Source organism: Dermochelys coriacea, chromosome 7, assembly GCF_009764565.3.
Source record: "Dermochelys coriacea isolate rDerCor1 chromosome 7, rDerCor1.pri.v4, whole genome shotgun sequence".
Taxonomy (NCBI): domain Eukaryota; kingdom Metazoa; phylum Chordata; order Testudines; family Dermochelyidae; genus Dermochelys; species Dermochelys coriacea.
This window is the reverse complement of record NC_050074.1, coordinates 38162921-38186964: the sequence shown is the minus strand read 5'-3', so window position 1 is coordinate 38186964 and position 24044 is coordinate 38162921. Positions and strand designations below refer to the sequence as shown.

General features: G+C 39.7%; 2 protein-coding genes across 3 annotated transcripts in view; one reads left to right on the top strand and one right to left on the bottom strand.

The window, feature by feature from the left end:
- TIMP4 (TIMP metallopeptidase inhibitor 4) overlaps positions 1–8803 on the bottom strand; it is a 52614-nt gene extending 43811 nt beyond the window's left edge. The window contains exon 1 of the mRNA XM_038410237.2: positions 8491–8803. Coding sequence (XP_038266165.1) covers positions 8491–8617 — 127 coding nt within the window. The 5' untranslated portion in view covers positions 8618–8803. The remainder of the gene's footprint in view (positions 1–8490) is intronic.
- SYN2 (synapsin II) overlaps positions 1–24044 on the top strand; it is a 393703-nt gene that overhangs the window by 292418 nt on the left and 77241 nt on the right. The window lies entirely within an intron of this gene.

The following is a 24044-nucleotide window of genomic DNA, read 5'->3' as shown; positions in this document are numbered from 1 at the left end:
CCTGTGAGAGGAAAGAGGAGGTAGCAGGATTAGGGCCCATATTTGTGGGCATAAAGAATGAGGAGTTGTGAGAGCAGTAGCCACTCTGAACATAGGGATTGAGAGCTAATCAAAGTGGAGAGGTTTGTATAATAACCATGAACCAGATATGGACCTCCGTAGATCTACAGGTGCAGGAAATCTACTATCTTGCACATGGAAGGTGCATTTGGGCACCTGCCCACCCCATCCACTCCCACCCAAGGGTCAGTGCAAGGACAAGGAGTTTAGACCAGGTGGTCCATGAAGAGAAGTATATATCCAGTGGTAAGGCTGGATGTGGATACTTGTTGCTGTCCACACAAAACTTATCTGGAAAAGAAATACAGCCTCAGTCTGTATTATCTTTGTGCAGAGCCCCCCCGCCCCTCAATTGCCTGTTCCCCTGGTTTAACTGATCCCAAGGAGGTAAGGGGAATCCTGACAGACTGACTCAATTGGAGCCCTACGCTCCTCTCCTCTCCTCCCCTCCTACAAATTAGGGTAAATTCACCACATTTGGGGCAGGGCCTCCAGGCTTTACCATGGGGAAACAAATCCTACATAGCCCCAACAGGATGTTATAGGGGAATCTCCATGAGAAGATCCTCACAAAGAGAGACTCCACTTCTGTGGCTTTCAGCACAATCATTTTGCAAATCTCTTTGCTCTGATTCTCCTAGAATAACTTTCAGCTAATCAGACTACAGAGATTTGCATACTTTACAGTTGCTCAGGCAGCTGTGCAGATTGGACCACCTCACACTTGCAGTTGTGGGGAGGAACTGGATAAATGAGTGTAAAATGTGTGTGTGTCAGTAAAGGCACAGCATCTCAGCACTTGGTTTGGCTGAGCCAATTCACTGCAGTATAATTTATGTTCTTAGCATTTTGAGAGATATAGGCTTCGGGGGAATTGGTGCCTAAGACAATAATATTTATACTATGACTGTTTAATTGCAATACATAAGACATTTGCACCATTAATGGGGTTTCAAACGAATACCATTTTATGAGATTTAAAAGAATTGTAGAAAAGGTGTTTACTGATGCCCCCTTTTCTGATAGGAGCTTTATTCAGGGAGTAGTTTCGGCAGCAGTTTCCAAAACACCAAATACTCAGTGAGAGCATGATGGTTGTTTTGGCCCAATGCTGTATTTGGATTTTGTAAACATTACTTGGAAACAAGTAGGGCACTTGCATAATTGACTTTTTTAGTTTGAAAATATTATTCACATGTATAAAAGCATGCTTAAAGGAAAGAATAACAAGAGATCTATGAAGTCCGTATAGATGTTTTGTATATATGCACGTAAGAAAATACATCCTTTGTGTATATGATTTTGGTAATACTTTGTATGGCGAGAATAAGATTCATTAATATTGTGCATTGTGATGGTTCTGGAATAACTGCATAGTTAAGGTTGGGTTGAGATCTTCACCAAGAGCATAATTTAAATCCCTCAGGAAGACAATGAATTTAGGCTCCAGATCTGAATAAATTTAATTATGTAATAATAATAATACCACCAACTCGCATACAGCATTTTTATCAGTATTAAGGATTATATAGCTTCAATATTGTACTCTTAGTAGTTGTGGATTAGTGTATTGAACATTAGGCTGTGTCCTATTCCTGTCTCATCCATTGACTCAGGGGACTAAGAAAGTCAATATACTCGCTGTACCTGAGTTTTCCTATCTGGCATTTGTGAACTATACTTTTCTATCTCTCTCAGGTTTTGAGGGGCTTCATTAGTTAATATTTGTAGTGTGCTTTGAAAATATTGGAGGAGGAGGAGGAGGAGTCACCAGACGGTGCTGTTACAAATAGGTTCAAAAGTTTTTCTTGAATGAGTTTCTGTTTTTAGAAGAAATGCTGTGGTGTTGGTTTTCTGCTGTAGTTTCTTGGGGAGTGGGGGAGTGCAGTGGAGCTGTGGCAAGCAATAAGAGTTTACTTTCTCCCTTAATGTTCCTGAGCTGTGTCAACTCTGGAAGCAGAATTGCTCCCTGGGACCCAGGCATTAATGTTAAGGCTTTGATCCCTGACAGAGGAGATCACTTGCATGCTGTTTGTGACCTTTCTTTTCCATAGCATGTAGTAATGACTGATTATACTAGTCAGCAAATTGCAGAGCATTTATATTATTGCTCCTCTGCCAAATGGTAGCAGTTGTAATGGCTTTGCCAGTTAGCTTTCCTTTGGAGGAGAAATCAGTGACACCAGAGTCAGGATATGTTCTTAATGCAACTTCTTTTATTAACTCTGCATAGACCAGTCCCTTTGTTCAAGGACTGGTGTATGCAGAGTTAATAAAAGAAGCTGCACTAAGAACATATCCTGACTCTGGTGTCACTGATTTCTCCTCCAAAGGAAAGCTAACTGGCAAAGCCATTACAACTGCTACCATTTGGCAGAGGAGCAATAATATAAATGCTCTGCAATTTGCTGACTAGTATAATCAGTCATTACTACATGCTATGGAAAAGAAAGGCCTTAAAAGACCCCCAAAATTGAGAGAATTAGGTTGTCTTGCCTGAATCCTAGACTGTCTGTACTGTGTTTAGCAGTGTACAAAGGTGGTTTTTGATCCAGGGTCTGAAGGCTGGGCCAGTCTACAGCATGAGGTCTGGTCTACAAAAGTTAGGTTGATCCAGCTACATCACTCAGGTGTAAAAAATCCACAGTCTGAGCAAGAATTCTTCCCTCGAGCTAGCTACCGCCTCTCGGGAAGGTGGATTACCAAGAGACCTCTCCCATCAGCATAGGTAGTGTCTGCACTGAAGTGCTACAGCTGTGCTGCTATAGTGTTTCAAGCCCTAAGTTAGAACAGCCTTCAGTTATTCTAATTTATGCCTCTCTGGCTCTGGCCCTTCTGGAGATTTGGAGGCGGGGCATCAATCACAACAGTGGCTGGATGTGACTCGGGGATTCCCCCACAGTGGGGAACCCTCCACTTGCTGGCTAAACTGGCATTACATCTGCTGCACGCTGCCAAAGCAGTAGTGGGGCTGGAAAACCTGCCCCGTCGATTTTTAATTCCACTTGTTATTAGTGTAGCTATTACAGCTCATGTGGATACCGTGGCCCTGAACCTGCAAACACTTATGTATATGCTTAACTTTGTGCACATCAGTAATCCTATTGAAGAGAATGGGACTACTCACCTGGCTTAAATGTTTGCAGGATCAGCAGGTTAGTAAATTCATCCACACTGTTCTCAGGAAGACTATATGAGCTATAGTATAGAAGCCATGAGGTGAATTAAGAGTAGAGTGGAGGTGCACAGTATATTAACAACATATAAAACCTACTTTAAATTCATTTCCCCAATTTTTCCTCCAAACATGAAGTGTTAGCCTATATTTCTGACAGGAGTGTTGTAGGTAAGACATGGGAGGTAATTATTCTGCTCTACTCAGCACTAGTGAGGACGGAACTGGAGTTCTGTGTACAGCTTTGAGCTCCACACTTTAAGAAAAATGTGGACAAATTGGAGAATCTAGAGGAGAGTAACAAAAATGATAAAAGGTTTAGAAAATGTGAGCTATGACGAATGGTTGAAAGAATTGGGCATGTTTAGTCTAGAGAACAGAAAGCTGATGGGGGGACATAACAGCCTTTTAATATGTAAAAGACTGTTACAAAGAAGATGGTGATCAGTTGTCCTCCATGTCCACTGAGGGTAGCACAAGAAGTAATTGGCTAATGTGCAGCAAAGGAGATGTAGGTTAGATATTAGGAAAATCTTTCTAATTATAATGATAACTAAGCACTGCAACAGGTTATTGAAGGAGGAGGTTGTGGAATGCTGCAGGTTTTTAAGAACAGGTTAGACAGATATCTGCCAGGATTGGTCAAGGTTTACTTGGTCCTGCCTCAGCTCAGGGGGCTAGACTTGATGACCTCATGAGGTCCCTTCCTGTTCTACATTTCTGCAATTCTGTAAGTTACATCCAGTCAAAATAGATCTGTTTGTTTCTCAAGAGCTGTTTTCCACATTGAAAGTGTACAAATGAATGTATTTAAATAAAAAACTGAACATTTTTGTAGTCACTTCATAAAAAGCAAAGTTTATGAGGATGATAAAATCAAAAGAAAAAGAATGGTGAAAATTTTCACATCAACTTAGTAAAGCTACTTGGGCTATGTCTATTTAGCACATGTCTAGGCAGAGATGACTTTCAAAACTTAGTTTTTGTGGGTTTAAGTCAAATGTTTACCCTTATATTTATATGTGATATAGTCTAATCTGACACTTCTTTGCATTGCCAGATCTCAATGGACTTTTAAGGATTTTAACAGGCTCAAAGTGCTGCTGAGCTTTAGCCATGAGGCTTCCTTTATAGTTTGAGATGTGCCACTCTTTATTAAATCAAAAAAACTGGTGTCTGAGATTACAAATTTGTGCCCAATATCTGTCTTCTCTGTTATAGTGTGCCAGTTGCTCAAATACAAAATATTGTTTCCATTATAGAAAGAATCCAGCTAACTTCAAAGATGGAGAACCCTACACTCAATAGGTAGCAGTGCAGGGTACTTATCTATTTACCAAAACACTAACTCTACTTATGCTGCCTGCCTCACTAAGTTAAGTTTATCACAAGAATCACATAAAGAACAGATTTAAGGATGTTGGCATTTATAAAAAGTTATTTTAACTCTTAACACACAATTAGAATTTCAAAAATACACTTTTTGTATACAGGTCATTGAGTACGGTTGTTTTTTATATGAAAATCAATTAAAAATTGATACCAGGGGTGAAATTCTGGCCCCACTCAACAGCAAAACTCCTAGTGATTTCAATGAGTCCAGGATTTCACCCCAGGAATTTATCAGAGAAATTTTCTTATTATAAGCTTGAAACTGGTGCTTCTCATATCCCATTCATTTGAAGAAATCAGTACAGCACAATGGGGATATTTTGCACATTACTGTTTAGCTAAAATGAAGCCATTCTGAATCTTTCCAGGCATTTTTGAATCCATGACGCTAACCTTCAATATAGACTGTTTTTTCAAGTTTTCATTAATAGAGTAATAATAACTTTAGCTCTATTAGATACTTAGCATTACTGATTAATTATTCCTCACAACCCTCTATGAGGTAAAAGTTCTCCTGAGAGGTGCTGCTCACCCTCAAAGAGATGAAGGTATTCAACACTGTGCTCTCCCACTGAAGTGAACTATGGGGTAAAACCACTCAGCAGCTCACAGTCAGTGCCCAGTACTTTAGGCCTTGAGAGGCTGAACAGCTAAGCAATTAGGCCAAGGCCACACACAGTCAGTGGCAGAGCTGGCATTATAACTCATGTGTTCCTGGCTGATAGCCTGGTGCTGAATCCACTAACCCATCACACTTCCCCTTCTGGTACATACAAGACTGGTGCATTTTAAATTCTCTCTCTCTTTTTGTCATCCTCTCACATGTAAATGACAGGATCAGAGGGTGCCTCTCGCTCTACATTTGTCAGAAAGTCTATGATTTTCACCAAGTTATTCAGGCTATTTGGTAGCTATGGATGTTTAGAAAAAGACAGCCTAAAGCCACAATAGCATCCTGACAGGAAAAGATAAAGTGTTGCACCACTAATCTCATAGACAAAAGTCACAGTGAAAAGTGCTTGGCCCAGACTTAATTAATTTCTCTATTTGTTTCCTTTTGGGGATCCAATATGAAGTTCAGGTTTCTGAGTGGTCTCATACATTCAGCTAGTGGCTGGAGTAAGATCTATTGATTTAACTTCCCTCCAAATCAGAAATGACCTCAGAGGAAAAGGAATTGAAGTTGAAATATAGTTTAACAACTTCAATACATGTACTAGATTGTGCTGTATAAAACAGGACAGCTCAAGGCATTGCCTCAGTTTTCAGACGTCATGTAAAATTTACAGGTATTGTATTGTTTGTTTACTTTGTGTAACTGAGATGTACCATTTTGCATGCGAGAAAATGCTTCTCAATTCTGCAAGAGTTTTAAAGTCTTAACAACCCCCCACATCAAAGGAATTAATCCAATTCCCATTGAAGTTAAGAGTTAAACTCCCATTAACTTCAATGGATGAAGGAGCAAAGGCCTAAGTTCTTTTATTAAAATATTTGAAGTTCTGTAAATGTTAAAATCAAACAAAAATCTAGCTTTAAGGTATCATCTTATTTACTATAAAAGTGGTGCTAGGGAAAGCAGAGGTTTATGGTATGCTGGTTTGGGGCAAAAAGTATAATTGTGTGTGAAGGGGAGAGAGTGGAATAAGTTTTCTGATCCTCCAGGACTTTCTTGATAGTCTCCAAAAATTAAAAATTAATCTTCAATTAAAGATTGTCACGTGATGAAACCTCCAGGAATATATCCAACCAAAATTGCAACCCTAGAGTAGAGGTGAAATATACTGTGACCCTGATTCTACAATCCACCCAAGAGTGGAGAGGCGTGGCTACAAGGAGCCAGTTGATGCTCCTCTGCCTAGACGAGGCACAAATTAATGCTGCAGGAGGACTGCCCTAATTTATGCTAGGGGAGGATCTGCTGTAGCGGAGCACTGTTCCCTCTCCCCTCCTAGTCCCCACACCCCTAGAAAACTCCCAATACACTTCCTCCTTCCCCTTTTGCTCTGGGGTTGCAGGGAAGATTGCTGGGGCAGAAGAGCTACCTCAGCCAGATTTATGTCAGTAGAGAGTTCCCCCATATGGGGGATTTCTGGTCTTCTCCAGTCACTTTAAGACCACTTTCCATTGCCTATACGGTGCAATGAGACCATAGCAGACTAAAGAATCCAGTTCTATATGTTTATAGCAAGTATGAGATATATATATATATATATATATATATATATATATATATATATATATATATATATGTGAACATTTATTCTTTATTTATTTATACATAGGTATAATTCTATGCCTTCCTACGGTATGAATACATACCACTTAATGTAATTAATATTAAACACAGGGCCCCATCATATAGCCCTCCCTCATGTGAATGGTCCAGTTGACTTCAGCAGAACTGTTTGTGTGAGTTAGGGCTTGAGGATGAAGTCCAAATATACTTGTAAATTTTATTTTTGTAATTTTATTTTCTGCCTCCGTTACTTATAGATAAAGAGTGAGTTAGAGAGTAGCAGAAATCTGCCTTTTATAAAAGGCAATTTGGAGGAACTCTCCAACTCTTGAACCTTGTAATTTGCCTTATTCTAAAAGAATACTGCAGTTAGTCTCTAAGGTGCCACAAGTACTCCTTTTCTTTTTTTTGTATGTAATGAGTATCTCAGGTTTCTTCTCTACTGTCAAATCCAGCAAAACCTCAAGTTATGAATACATCAGACAAATAGTTTAGTGTAATAATTTTAAGCTACAATAAGAATAACTGATATTTCTGTCGACACCTCAGATTATCCCCATCTGTAATGTTTGGTGTAGGTACCTTAATAAAAAGATTGCTTAACACAATCAGATTAGAAAACAATTTAACTAATGGCCACAAATAGAGTGTAGAGTTTGTCATGGCTACAAAGATTTTCTGTCAGTGTATAAAAGCAATTAATCAGTATGCAGAAGGTATTGCCTATCCCATAGATATGCTAATTTTGTGACACTTTGGAAACTCATGTTCTACATTTACTGATCACACTGGATTGAAGTTAACCATCCACAGCTTGAGCTGATGAATTCAAGACTGCAAAATGTCACATTTTCTTATCCCTGTGTTGTCCAATTTTGAGATCTTTAGGGTTTTTTTCTATATGTTGCTTACTGTGTAAAACACAGTAATCTTATGAGTATACAGTGAAATTTAGCACAGAATTCTGTGACCAGTTTTTCTATCAAAAACTTAAAAAGGCTATCAGATGCCTGCTAAATTATTTGTTCCAAAATTACCAAAAATACATTTAAGACAAATTATATTGTAGCACATCATAGATAAACTAAGTTGAACACATTTTCCTTTTTCTTTTTTTTCTTTTTTTTTTTTTTTTTACAGAATGTTGTGGCAGCTAGTTGTATCTACTTTATTTATATAAATGATGCACATATATATTATTCATGATATATATTATATAATCTTTTATACTACATATTAAATGTGAACAGTAGTAATCTGTCAGTGAACATATTCCCCCCTATTTGCTTTAATTTGAGAGCTAATATAGAAGCTGGTTCTTATAAAGAAAAGGCACTAAATTTACTTCAGTAGTTTCAACAATTTGTAGTCCAGAACATTTTCTGAAAATGCAAGGAAAAAGGAACAGCAACTACCAAACACAAGACCAAATGCATTTTCTTCTATACCTGTCTCTTTAAATGAGATCTTCCAATCATTTTGTTTTGAAAACCTTTTAGAGAATAAACTACTTTGTTAAATGTATTCCCCTAGAGAGTTGTACAGAAAAATAGCACAGCAGTTAATTTAGCTACAATTGCTTTTTTACCGGCAATGTTAAAATTGTATAGCTGTTATGACTCACCTAAAGCAGAATCACAGATTAGCTGCTGTGGATGTGCAGGGGCACAGCTGCATGCCTCTACCAGCTCCTGAATTCTGAGGGTGAAAAGAAGCACTGAGGACAACAAGGTACTGTGTACAGGATTCATGCTGCCTTCAACACGGCTAACTGGCCAACTAAAAGAAAATAGTCTCTTACTGTTGATCTTGTATCTAAACTTTCTAATCTCTGTGCAGTTCAGGTTCAACAGACTTAGATGGTTTAGAAAAGCCCTCTAATGCTCAGTCTGAGTATACGCTTATGTTAACAGACTTCTAATTTTCCTGACATAGTACCCTCTTATTTATGGCCCTGATACTTACAAGTAACCCCGCCTTCCTTTAAGGAAAAAGCACATCATTGGTGAAAATATTGTGACAGGTTTATTGTTCCAAAAGCAAGTTTACCTTACTGGGTTGCATCATAATGTTGTTATTATGAGTCAGTGTGACTATTAATAATCAAAAGCTTTTTAAAAACATCAGTTTCTGCACTGATTTTATGATCTTTTGCAGATTGGAGATTAAACTAATAAATTAATCTTGTGAATTTCATGCCAATTTTAATTTAAAAAATAAATAGTTCCTCCACCTTCCCTATCATGACCAAAGCAAACAATGTATCTAAAGGCAATGCTAATATCCTTTTTTAAAGCCAGATTTTGTTTGTATTCCCTGATCTTTCCCCTGCCCCTCTCTACATTTTCTTGAAATGACTTGTCTGTTTGCAGGCTGCACAGAACTTCATTCATGAAGAGGAAATGTTTCAATGCCTTGTTTGTGAGCCCTGAACAATTGGTAACTACAAGCAATACTGGATAAAAATCCAGGCTGCAATAAAGGCCATTTTGCTACTTCATCATATATTTAATTTGAAATAATGATTTACAAAAATTCCAGTGATATATGTTCAAGGCAAAGCTTTTATTTATTAGTATTCTGCAGTCCCCATGCTATGGGTCCTATTCAAATAAAATGCCACTTCCACATGCACTGGCTAGGAAGTCCATGAGCTTCTGTGACTCAACATGCACAGAGCATAGCTAGTCCTGATTCAAGAATCCAAAAGCTAATACTCTTCCTCATCTGTAGATCTCTTATTCCTATAACCACTTTCACATTTGCATAGATTGTACACATGAATCCCGTCTGCCCTTATATGAAAGGTGTCTCATATGGATAGCAAGATGAGTTATGAGCAGGGAGGACTGTGGTGTATGCCTATTTGAGAAACGTTTACATATAGGCTGATGTTAGGTATGTCTACCCTGTAATGTAAGTCCAGGGTTAGTAGAACTCGAGTTAGCAGACACAGTTGTAAGTCCAGATTGTTAAACGCTGGGTTCCAGCCTAGGGCACTAGTGTCTATATTGCATTAGATGTTGTACTAACACAGAACAAAAATACTGTCACTGCCCCAAAGAGCTTACAGTCTAGGGGCTTGTCTGTATGGCAAGTTACTGCAGGGCAAGCCAGGATGCACACTCTGAGACTTTCACTGTGCTATAGCAATGTCCCCATAGAACATTACACCATGGCTAACTGGTGCACTATAGACTCACACCTTAGCTTGCTGCATAGACAAGCCCTAAGTATAAGATAAGAGATGACACATGAATACGGATACAAGGATGGGGGAGTATATGGAAACAGTATTGGTCAGTATGATGGGCATTGGCATCAGCAAACCACGAGCCCAATCATTGTCATGTTTTTTTGTAGGCATCAGAGAAAAGGAGCGTTTTGAAGGATGATAATGCATTAGTTTTGCAGATGTTACTCTGAACTCTCTTTCTGTTTGGCAGTTCTTTCTCACCCAAGTTTGAGATCAAATTTTCATATCAAGCTGTCCCATGCATACACAAACTACAATCTTTATTCAAGCCCCAGGTGTGCCAGAAGTCTTCTGGATATTAGGCATGGGGAAAATCAACTGCAGTTCCTCAAAACACCAAGCCCCCTGCTCACTTCAGTCAGACCTTTCCTGCTTCACATTATGTTGCTTTGCTTCTCATGCACTTGCAACCCTGACGGCGACCTTTTTCTCAGAATTAGCTGGAATGTCTCAGTGTCCCCCCACCTCTTCTGCAATCTGAGACCAAAAAAAATGTATTAGTGCATGTTCCAGGCAAGAATTTTTTTAAAAACCCTTAGATTTAACTTCTGTTAGAAACAAAGGCTATGGATTAAGCTATGGCGAGGTTTTTTAGTGGCTTTTATGCTCAATATTTTAGATCTATCGATTATGAAATCTAACTCAGGATAATAGGGACTGAAAGTGGCAGTGTGATGGCTGTTTGGGGGCCTGTAAGATATGATTGGATGATCATTGACCAGTTTCCACAGGACAAGTATCCTATATCACATAACTCCTGTCGCAAATGGAACTAACAGGCCATATTGGTGACCTTCTTAGCAAAGCCCAAAGACTGAATGGGTCTGGAGGAAGAAATATCTTTTTTAGAGATGGGCTGTCCATATGATGGCTACTTAAGGCACATTGGTGTGATTATTGGCAAGGCTGACCCTGCCACTTGCCCATGCTCTACCTTTCTTGTAAACTTTGGTGTCCAGTGCGGTAAACATAATAATTTTTTACAAGCACTATATTAATTCAAAAATTAAAATAATTTATAAAAATGGTTAAAAATAAACTATTTACTATTTTCCAGTATTTGGTTATGAGTTGGGAGTTAGATATACACATTAGATTATGGGCTGGTCTACAGTGGGAACTTATATTGGCTACATTTTTCAGGGGTGTGAAAAATCCACATTCTCAAGAAAGACATCTATGCCAACCTAACCCCCGGTATAGACAGTGCTAGGTCGATAGGAGAATTCTTCTATCATCCTAGATACTGCCCCTTGGGGAGGTGGATTAACTAAAGCGACAGGAGAATCCTTCTCATTGCTGTAGTGAGTGTCTACACTGAAGCGCAATAGCGGTGCAGCTGCAGCAGTGTTTTAAGTGTAGACATACCCTGAATAGAGCTAACTCCACACATTGCTTCCACCCCAAGCACTGACTCTGCAGCTCCCATTGGCTGGGAACTGCAGCCAATGGGAGCTGTGGGGGTGGCGCCTGCAGGCAGCAGCACACAGAGACCCTCCTGCCACCCTGCAGCTGCCTAGGATCCCCTGTCAGAGGGGTGTGCCGGTCCCTTTGGGAGTTGCGCTGCCCAAGGTAAGCGCCACCCCACTCCGGTCCCTTCCATACCCCAACCCCCTGCCCCAGCCCAGAGCTGCACCCAGCATCCAAATTTCCTCCCAGAGCCTGACCTCTTCACCCTCTCCTGCACCTTACCCCCCCCCATCAATGTACCTCACTTTATTTTCATTTACTTCCTATTACTTATAATATAGGAGGAGGATGAAGAAAAAAAGAATGAAAAACGGGGGTGGGGGAACATAATAGAGAATGCTCTTTTTCTTGGCTGGGGCTGGGTCCGGGAGGGGGAGGCAAAAAATGAAGCTGTCCACAGGGCCCCACTAACTCTAAATCCGCCAGTGAACTACACTGTGGTCTCCAGTCTGGGTACATCTGCACTGAAGTGCTACAGCTGTGCCACAGGATTAGGTACTGAAATCCAATCCAATGTATACAATGTATTTGCTTTGCAGCCATTTTAAGAATTTTAATTTACTCTTCCTGCCCGCCAGGAGTAATGGCTACTTAAGCATGCTTAAAAATAGCATCAAAGTTCAGAGCATGGGTTTGACAGATATGGCAACTTCCTGCAATATCTTTGGGAGATCTTACTGTATTAAATGCATGTATCATTGTGGGCCATGGATTCTACGTAATTTCATGGGGTGAGCAAAGCTTCTTCATGAGCTAAGAGATGATTAGGCAAATTCACTCAGGTGGTAACATCGTCAGAGAAATACCACAACCTGGAGAGGCTCACATATACTAGTTCAAAATAGATTCTCCAGAGACCAGCACACAAAGAAAGGGCTTTTGGATAACAAGCCTGAGTTTAAGATGACTCAGGGCCTTCTTTCTGCTCCAGTAAAGCAACAGGACCTTCTGGTGAGAGGGGTTGGAAGGACTTAGGCCTATTGAGGCCTGTGACAGGGTCAGGCCAGATGGCTATAGGAGAGTAATAGAAGGCAGATATATTAGCCCCAGACTAAAATAGGTCCCTTTTCCCTGACTAAGGTAACAGGGAAGGTTCCAGAACAATCAGGAACCTTCTGGAGACAATTAAGACAGGCTGATTAGAACACCTGCAGCCAATCAAGAAGCTGCTAGAATCAATTAAGGCAGGCTAATCAGGGCACCTGGGTTTTAAAAAGGAGCTCACTTCAGTTTGTGGTGTGCATATGAGGAGCTGGGAGTGAGAATGCGGACTGTTGGAGGACTGAGGTGTACAAGTATTATCACACGCCAGGAGGAAGGTCCTATGGTGAGGATAAAGAAGGTGTTGGAAGGAGGCCATGGGGAAGTAGCCCAGGGAGTTGTAGCTGTCACACAGCTGTTCCAGGAGGCACTCTAGACAGCTGCATTCCACAGGGCCCTGGGCTGGAACCTGGAGTAGAGGGTGGGCCCAGGTTCCCCCCCCAAATCCTCCCAACTCCTGGTCAGATACAGGAGGAGTTGACCTGGACTGTGAATTCAGAAAAATGGCTAAGCTAAGGGCTGCCGTGAAGCTCCAAGGCGAGCAAATCCACCAATAAGTGCAAGACCCACCAAGGTAGAGCAGGAACTTTGTCACAGGCCCCATAAGACTGATGGGTGACCTCTGTTAAGCTTTAAACATGTGTATAGGTACTTTTTTAAAAATGTTTTCTCTGTAATGCTTTCACTCTAAGAATAAACGTGCTTGCTTATAAAGAGTTGTGTGGTAACGTCTGACTGCTGGCAATTACAGCTGATCACTTTCTTTGGAGAGAAAGGAAAGCTCAGATGCTGGCCTGTCTAGGCAATCTGGCTTATATAGGCAAGGAACTATGCAGCCTGGAAAACCCCTGGTCAAGAGGGAGAGAGATGCAGCCTCCACCCAAGAGAGGTGATAGCTGTAGAGCTGGGAGCTTAGAGTGGGGACCCTCAAGAGAACAGAGGGGAGGAATACAGGTGCAGTTGGTTTGAACAGTGAATTATTCCATCACGGACACAGAAATGTTTGAGGAGTCTAAACAAAAATGGGTATTACACACAGGAGGCTGTTCAGTGCCTTGTGAGGGATACTGGCATAGGACTCTTGCCAGCTCCTTTAATTTTGCTGTTTTACTGGGTCATAACTAACAGAGCAATATACTGTGTTGCCCTTACTGATATCTGAATATTGTTCTCGCAGATCCCTCATATACACTTTCACAGGACCGAGCCCTATGTTTTTATCTTGCAGTGATGTTTACTAAACCCAAATAAGCTAGGGAAAGTACATCTTCTGTCTAGTTGTGTATTGATTTAGAACTCTGCTTGTTTTTTTCTGGGAAAGAGGAAAATGAACAAAAAGCCACCTTGATTATTTCATTTTTTAAATTTCCTTTTTTCCAAAGTAAGCAGGGCAAAATTAGATTTAGGCTGATGCATGCTCCACAAACAATTTGTATGGAACTAGAGTGAATGAACTTTCAGTGGGCATTATTGGAAAGACAAATATTTAACATTGAACAGAATGAGTCATGTTTATAAAACATCTTTACTTTTTGTGTTGCTATTTTTTTCTCCTTCTGATTTCCTGTTGTGGCCTCTGAATCAGTTCTGAGGACCTTAAAGCTGCAGACAATTGCCTTAAGCCTTTGCCACTCTCAAAACTGCCTGATCTGTAGCTTCCTTGCAAGGGAGTGTCAAAGCAGAGGGTCTGTACCTAACCTGACATCTGTCTGTAATTGTGTTAAATTATATTTTACCTTTAGAGATTCATTAAAATTAAAATTTGCTGAAAAGAAAATCCTTTATGTAACTTCTAAGCATTCTTTCAAAATGTTAATGTTGTAGGACAGCAGAAGGCTAAATGATATGATGATGAATCATTGGATTCCCATTATCTCTCTTACGAGAAAAGTAGAAATCATAACATATTACTGGTTTTCATATTTCAGTGGATACTGTGTTTTTAGCGACGAGAGGGATCACGTTTGCTGACTTACAGAAAAGCACCTTCAAAGAGTTTTGCTAGGTCAGATTACTTGTCACTGTAAGTCTCAGGACATGACCCATGTAGGCACATTCGTAATTATTACAAAACTACTTGTATTGAATGCACCGATTACTGATTGCAGAGTTTTGTAGTTACCATAGATTGCCTGACTGCAAAATGGGGAGCACTGAAGGAAAATGGGAGCTAGAGTAGAAATCTCCCATGAGTCCCTCTTGGTGCTCTTTTGCCCTATGTGACAGGGTTGGGCTAGATGGCCACAGGAGAGTGCTCATATTGGGTTCTGGGAATGGGCTTACTGCTGAAGGACCCTCCTCCAGCCTTTGGGGAGGAGCCACAAGGCCCATTGTCCTTATTACGGGGGACAATAAGGAACCAGAACGGGACACTGAACAGAGAACCCTGGACAGTGCCCACTGCTCCTCAAAGGTTAAGGGAGCCAGCGGACTGCCATCCAGAGGAACTCTGCCTGGATGCTTGAACAGAGGGAGGATCAGAAATAGGCCCCACAGTTGCAGGAAACCCCTCAGCCAGCCTCCTCTCCCTGAGCTTATAGATGGCCATTTTGGCCAGCGCTAGGAGCAGTTTGACAAGGAGGTCCCATGGCTTTGTTGGGCCACTGGAAGGCAGGTATATTAGCCCCAGGATAAGCAGGTCTCTTTTCCATTGGTAAATGAACAGAGGTTATGCTAGATTAATTAGGACACCTGGGGCCAGTCAAGGGCATGCCAGAACCTGTTAAAAGCCTTCCCTCCAGTCAGATAGGGGTGCATGATAGGAGTTGTGGGAGAAAAGTGTGCTACTGGAGATCTGGGCAGTGTAGACACTGACAAGCATCAGGAGGGAAAACCCCATAGGTACAGAGGCAAAGGGCAGGGGAAACCCTACCCAACAGGGTGAACAGCCCTTCCAGGCCCCAGAGGTCTGAGTGAAGAGACCTCGCCGGAGAGGAGAAGCTGAACTGGGTGCCTGGTTTGTTGCCACCATGCCTGGAGGGGCTACCAGAGACTAAGAGGCTTTTCTCCCACTCCCTTGTCAGGAAGACCGGGGGAACCCTGCTTAGGCAAGGTATGAACAGCAAGCCCAGGGGCGTGGGCAAATTCTGAGATAGAGAGGAATATCCTGGCCCACCGCTAAGTGGAAGTGCAAAACCCACCGAGGCAGAGAAGGAGCTCTGTCACTCCTTGTAAAACTAATATAATGATTTAACTCATTAGGAAGGAGGATATAGAGGTAGATATTACCATATCAGAGGTAGAAGCGAAACTGAAACAGCTTAATGGGACTAAATCGGGGGCCCAGATAATCTTCATCCAAGAATATTAAAGGAATTGGCACCTGAAATTGCAAGCCCATTAGCAAGAATTTTTAATGAATCTGTAAACTCAGGAATAGTACCGAATGATTGGAGAATTGCTAATATAGTTCCTATTTTTAAGAAAGGAAAAAAAAGTGATCCAGGTAACTACAGGCCAGTTAGTTTGACATCTGTAGTATGCAAGGTCCTGGAAAAAATTTTGAAGGAGAAATTAGTTAAGGACATTGAAGGCAATGGTAAATGGGACAAAATACAACATGGTTTTACAAAAGGTAGATCGTGCCAAACCAACCTAATCTCCTTTTTTGAAAAAGTAACAGATTTTTTAGATAAAGGAAATGCAGTGGATCTAATTTACCTAGATTTCAGTAAGGCATTTGATACCGTGCCACATGGGGAATTATTAGTTAAATTGGAGAAGATGGGGATCAATATGAACATCAAAAGGTGGATAAGGAATTGGTTAAAGGGGAGACTGCAACGGGTCCTACTGAAAGGCGAACTGTCAGGTTGGAGGGAGGTTACCAGTGGAGTTCCTCAGGGATCGGTTTTGGGACCAATCTTATTTAATCTTTTTATTACTGACCTTGGCACAAAAAGTGGGAGTGTGCTAATAAAGTTTGCAGATGATACAAAGCTGGGAGGTATTGCCAATTCGGAGAAGGATCGGGATATTATACAGGAGGATCTGAATTACCTTGTAAACTGGAGTAATAGTAATAGGATGAAATTTAATAGTGAGAAGTGTAAGGTTATACATTTAGGGATTAATAACAAGAACTTTAGTTATAAGTTGGGGACGCATCATTAGAAGTAACGGAAGAGGAGAAGGACCTTGGAGTATTGGTTGATCATAGGATGACTATGAGCTGCCAATGTGATATGGCTGTGAAAAAAGCTAATGCGGTTTTGGGATGCATCAGGAGAGGCATTTCCAGTAGGGATAAGGAGGTTTTAGTACCGTTATACAAGGCACTGGTGAGACCTCATCTGGAATACTGTGTGCAGTTCTGGTCTCCCATGTTTAAAAAGGATGAATTCAAACTGGAGCAGGTACAGAGAAGGGCTACTAGGATGATCCGAGGAATGGAAAACTTGTCTTATGAAAGGAGACTTAGGGAGCTTGGCTTGTTTAGCCTAACTAAAAGAAGGTTGAGGGGAGATATGATTGCTCTCTATAAATATATCAGAGGGATAAATACAGGAGAGGGAGAGGAATTATTTAAGCTCAGCACCAATGTGGACACAAGAACAAATGGGTATAAACTGGCCACCAGGAAGTTTAGACTTGAAATCAGACGAAGGTTTTTAACCATCAGAGGAGTGAAGTTTTGGAATAGCCTTCCAAGGGAAGCAGTGGGGGCAAAAGATCTATCTGGCTTTAAGATTCTACTCGATAAGTTTATGGAGGAGATGGTATGATGGGATAATGGGATTTTGGTAAGTAATTGATCTTTAAATATTCAGGGTAAATAGGCCAAATCCCCTGAGATGGGATATTAGATGGATGGGATCTGAGTTACTATAGAAAATTCTTTCCTGGGTATCTGGCTGGTGAATCTTGCCCATATGCTCAGGGTTTAGCTGATTGCCATATTTGGGGTCGGGAAGGAATTTTCCTCCAGGGCAGATTGGAGAAGCCCTGGAGGTTTTTCGCCTTCCTCTGTAGCATGGGGCATGGTTGACTTGAGGGAGGCTTCTCTGCTCCTTGAAGTCTTTGAACCATGGTTTAAGGACTTCAATAGCTCAGACATGGGTGAGGTTTTTCATAGGAGTGGGTGGGTGAGATTCTGTGGCCTGCGCTGTGCAGGAGGTCGGACTAGATGATCAGAATGGTCCCTTCTGACCTTAGTATCTATGAACTCCCCTTAGAGGTGCATTAGCTGGTGTGATGTGGGAGGAGGCTGTCTGCCTGCAAGCTGTGGTCTTATCAGTGAAATTTAGAAGAATCCAGGAATCCTAGGGCTGTTGCAATTTGGATAACTGTAGATACAGCATGAATATTATGTATTAGACTCCCCAGTTCCCCTTTTCATATCCAGTCAGGAACACACAGTCGGTTAAAGCAACATCTTTGAAGCATTTATTTTTCTGTATGTTTTAAGAAGGTGGCACTCCAAGTGGAAACTTTTCTCTCACCCATTTGCCTCCATCAGTTGCTGTCTGTCCAGCACTTTGAGGATGTTGGGCCTGATTCTCTCCACATTTACACCAATGTAACTCCAGTTTGAGCCATATCTTCAGCTGGTGTAAAACAAAGTAGCTCCATTGTAATTACACCAGCTGAGGATCAGGCCCATTGAGGCTAGATGAGTTAATCAGCTGGCCCAGTAACTTCAAGTGAGTTACTCACTGTATATGAGAGGAGGACTAGGCTCGTTAAGTGCTAAATTTTATTTTTATTGTCTGAATACCAGTGAGAGAGATACTTTCAATCTGGTTTCCTAATGCTTTGCCTCTGAGATGTTTCCCTAATATTTGAAGACAAAGAAATACCAGGTAGGTACCTAGAAAAGTAAAGTGATTGCAAACAGTTAAGCCGCACATAAGTCAACTCTCGAAAGAAAAATATCACTATATAGCTAATGGGGTGGGGAAGGGACAGACACATTATTAAAAGCATCAAAGCTTCTTCAGACAGGATATCAGAGTCACATTTTAAGCCTACATATGTTGCAGTATTTCCATTACAGATGTAATCACTTCTAATATTTAATCCCTCCTTCTCTCTTGTCCTCAAACCTTTCAATGGTGCAGTTAACCAAGAGTGGTTAGACTTTGAACACTTGGACAGGTGGCCAGTCTGCCAAGAGATTTTTAAAGTATTATTGCTATAATCATTAAGATTCATGTCTAACATGAATGAACTCCCCAGTCTGAAGGTGCCCTTTGATAACAACCATTCCATTTGTCTGGTCATTAAATATATTAATGTATTTCCTGATATTAACATATGACAGAAATTGTTAAAATGTGTCATATCAGTGAAAGCAACTCTCATACTAAATGCTCTTCTAGCTGAAATTTAAAGGAATTTTGACTCTTGTTATCTAGATTTAAAAGAATTCCTCCTCATAGATGGTTTTTTTTTGTTTTGTTTTGTTTTTTTACTCTTTCAACTGCAGAACATAATATGGTTTTTACTCCCTCAGGGAACATGTCTACAAGTTCACAGATCAAAGCAGAACCAGACATGAACCATAAGACTCACTTTGAGTTCAGAGGCTTTTGAAATGAAACAAATTTGTTATAAAATAATGTTGTGGGACGTTTAAATCACTGAAAAGAAGAAAAATTCTTTAGTGTGTGTGCACTTTTTGCATTCTTTAGCACGTGATAAAAACAATCAGAAGAGTTTATCATTTTGCATTATTTGACATTATTTTGCTTTAGCAAAGTTAGTATACTGGCAAATATCTCTACAGTAAATAATCGTATATAATATCAATATAGCTTCTAAAAATTCAGTAACAGCCACAGCCATATTGGTGTTTGCAATAATATTTAGTATTGACCCCATTCAACATATTCAGACATGCTGTTTTATGTAGAAAATCGTATTAGATATTTGAGGCAAAATAAAAAGATTTATTCAGCCAACCTGTTTTCTACCAAAAATGCTGTTTTATCAGTGCCTGTAGTATTTGATCTATAAATATAATAAATCCCTAATTATCCTTTTACTGATGTAACCATTTAAAACCGAGTGGATTAGTACTCCACACAGATGTGAGAGTTCATGCAAGCAGATTCCATTGCAAGATCAGGGAATCAGGGTGAGCTTGTTTGTTTAAGGTGGCTGAAAGTTTGTGTATACTTTGCAGCTTTTGTGTGTAATTTGCAGCTTTTTATATTTTGTTGATAGTTTGAAGGAGATAATTGCTATTTGAAAGTTCACAAGGTGCAATCAATCTCTTAATTGTGGTTTAGTTCATTGTTGGATTGCATATGCCCTTTATATATTTATTTTGCCTCATTTCTTTAACCAGATTATTTCTAGAGCTGGTCAAAAATGGTAAGGATTGGCTAAAAATAATTCTTTGTATTCCAAAATTTTCATGAAAATGTTCTGCTTTGTCAATGCAATTTCTTTTCCAATGTCTGGTTTTTAAATTAAAAAATCAGAACATTGCTAAAGAAACACTTTTTTCCATAAAAATTATCATTTTGGAAAAAAGACTATTATTGCAAGCAAACAAAAAAATTGAATCAAAACTTTCTACCAGCTCTGTTAGTGACACAGCCTTCCAAAGAGACGCTCCACTCACATTTGCTAGAGCTGTTTTTTAAATATTTTCCTTCGAAATAAACAAAATGTAACTACAATCACAGAAAGCTCATGAAGCTAATTGGTTTCTGTGCTAGCATGGTCTTAGCATGCCTGCTGTTTACCATCTGTGTGAGCAGTCCAGAGAGCTCCTGTGGTGTCAAGGATAGAAGTCAAAACAGAAGGGAGCAGGTAGGGAAGTTAAATCCCATATGTATCATAATTGTAACAGCAACTTGTCAGTTTTTCTTACCAATTGGAATGATGATTTTGCCCCATGATTGGAGCCAATCAGTGAGAGCCACTTTGTAGATTTGGGCAGGTAGCCCCCATGCAGGGAGTAAAATCTGTGGGGATTAGGGAATGTGGGAGCAGCAATAATGGAATATTATCTCAGTATTGCCCATTTGGATAGTAGACAGCAGGCACGTCAGCATCACATAGCTAACACTCGTGCTACTATAGAGATGAGAACCACCAAAAATGTCTTGTGGTAACTTAATTTTGAAGCCTTCCTTGATCCCTCTTTTGCTTCAGCTGTAGCCTTTGTGGTTTGATGACCTTTGCTACCAGCCTTCCACTCCTCTCTATTTCTATTGAGATATGGCAAGTCATTTGAAATCCTGGTATCAGACTCCAGTGTTAAAAGAATCCTACTCCTTTTAAAGATGCTGGTTCATTTTTGTAAAGCAAAGTCTTTTTTTTTTAATTGTTGTTTTTGTTCCTGTGGTCCACAAAGGATTCCATAGCTATGGAATCATGGAAAATTTGTGGTCCTGTTAATTGCAGGGGTGCCATTTGTATTGCTGTAGTCAAAGGTCTGCCAGCATTTCCATTATAAACCCCATTGCAGTGGTTTATGGCTCAACCATAAAAATCAGTTGCTGCCTTATAATGTCCCAACCAGGCAGTGATTTGTTTATTATTTTAAATTTGGGCGGTGGGGAGAAATTTTCATTTTTTTAAAATATGAAGGTAATTAATAAATAAAATTTAGGATATGTGCTACTTTTGTATTCTCATAATTCACAGCTTAATTTTTAAACTAAAACATAGCCAGCCATTAATTCATAATGTGTATATGCATGCATGCTTTTGGCTAGTTGGAAACAAGGCTAATTAAAAAAAACTGATAAGGTATTGGAGATGCATTTAACTGCAGATTACTTAGACTGAAGTTCTCTAGAGAAACAATTTTGTGTTTGTTAGATCAAAGATCAACCTTTGAAATGGTTCCTAAAAATGGATTCAAGTGAAAGAATTCCAAAGAAATGATTATTTATTGATCTCTGCAGGACCATTCGGATGTGTAAAGGTGCCCTGCAGAAACACAAACGATATTTACACAGAAATCACCCATCACTGAAATGTGGCCATGACAAAACAGTTTCTTCCTGGAAGTGATAGAAAAAATATTTTTCCATATGCAGTCACTGGGGAATTTAAGCAGGCAGAATGCTATCATCCATACAGGTATTTTAGTTAGAATACAGAAAACGCCACCTCTTAATCTTGTGAGATGTGCTATAGGAATTGTAAAGGCCACAACCACTCAGGTGCTTTTAGCTTTACATCTCTGCTGATGAACAGAGCCTTCAACAGTATGGTGCTCCCTTGCATCATGTTGGGGAGTTTACTCAATCAGGACCCCATTCAGCACTTAAACACATGCAGAAGTCCCATTGAAGTTTGTGAAACTTCAGCATGTGCTTAAAACTATACACCTGTTTGTTTTTATTGAATAGGGATCTATTTGAGCATGTGATTAAGGGTTTCAGTACTAGAAGGGGGATTTATTACCTGCTAATTAAAACCCACTTTCTGAAGCACTAGAATTTATTCCCCCAGTGTTCCAATGTGGTAAGGAGGAGAAAGTATAACCATCCCAATATCCATCACATGCTAAGTATGAGTCAACAGTATAACATTGTTGCAAGAAAAGCAAACATCTTTCTTGGATATATTAGCAGGAGTGTTGTAAGCAAGACACAAGAAGTGATTCGTCCACTCTGCTCCACGCTGATTAGGCCTCAACTGGAGTATTCTGGGAGCCACATTTCAGGAAAAATGTGGACAAATTGGAGAAAGTCCAGAGAAGAGCAACAAAAATGATTAAACATCTAGAAAACATGACCTGTGAGGGAAGATTGAAAAAACTGTTTCTTTAGTCTAGAGAAGAGAAGACTGAGAGGGGACATGATAACTTTTAAGTACATAAAAGGGTGTTACAAGGAGAAGGGAGAAAAATTGTTCTCCTTAACCTCTGAGGATAGGACAAGAAGTAATGGGCTTAAATTGCAGCAAGGGCAGTTTATGTTGGACATTAGGAAAAACTTCCTAACTGTCAGGGTGGTTAAGCACTGGAATAAATTGCCTATGGAGGTTGTAGAATCTGCATCATTGGATTTTTAAGTGCATGTTAGACAAACACAGGTCAGGGATGGTCTAGAGATAATACTTAGTCCTGCCATGAGTGCAGAAGACTGGACTAGATGACCTCTCGAGGTCTCTTCCAGTCCTATAATTCTATGTTCCACGTCTCATCATGCCCACTGTCCTGCTTTCCCTCTGTTTTATTTAATGCTTTGTTTGTAATGCCTTATATCTTTAATGGATGTACTTTTATTTAGAACCAGACTAAATATATTTCCTAAAAAAAGAAAAGGGACCAGTGAAATCCAGCAGTGTATTGAGTTGGAAAGAGGTGTCTCTTGAGGCATTGTATAGGCTGGTATTAATTCCAGTCTAATGTAACATTCTTGATTATAATGATCTGGAACTAGTTGAGTTTGGTGTCTGAGAGTTCTGTAGTTTACAGTAGTGAAGGAATGTGCAGGGAAAGAAAAATTACTTTTGCTCCATAGGAAGCAATGATACATTATATGAATGCATGAATCAGTATCAGCCCCAACTAACGCACATGAGTGATGGATGTTAATAGAACTATTTACATACCTAAAGCCATGCAAGACTGGGGCTTCTGTCATTTGACTGGACAATAGAAATAGTTTACATGCTATGTTATGATTTGCATTGCAGTAGCATCTGGAAGGCCTAATCAGGGCCCTGTTATATTAGGTACTGCACAGTCCCAAAGTACTTAGTCTATGCAAAGTAATTTGTTAGACATTTTTAACAGAAAAGCATTTGAGGTGGGATCTGCTGCTTAGAAGACAAAAGAATTCCAAAAAATACAATTTATTATAGATATTTCATAAGCAAATTTGCTCCTGAAATACTTAGTATTTTACAGCTTTGCTAAATAATGGGAACAAAGTGGGAAAAGTAATTAATATTAATTTGACGTACATTAATGATAACCTTAGCATGTAAGTTATGGGTCAGAAAACACACTATCGAGAGGCATAAAACAAGAGTTGGTGGCAATTCAAATGATGAAAGTGTAGTTGAGTCAAAATAAGGGACCCATAAAGTTTTGTATCAAAGATGAGAACACAGATAAAGGGTTGAGGATGATAGGTAATTTAGAAAATATATTCACTAATTCAAAAAAGAATACATGTTCTTACATCAATAAATAATATCTCATGGGCTGTGTGTTCCAGAGAATAGGACACAGGAAGGGGAATCAGACAAGGGTTCTGTTCCTAGTTCTCCTACTGATTCACTATGTGACCTTGGCCAATTCACTTTACCCTTCTGTGTCTCATTTTCCCCTTTATAAAATGAAGATAATAATAGTAACTCAACTTCAGTGCTTTGGGAGTTATGGGTGAAGGGTGTTTAGTTGCATGAAAAATTGAGATTTCAAAATTGTTTTCATTGCAAAGGGTTTGAAAATGCTTAATTTTTCAACATTTGTTTTTGATTTATTTTTAATT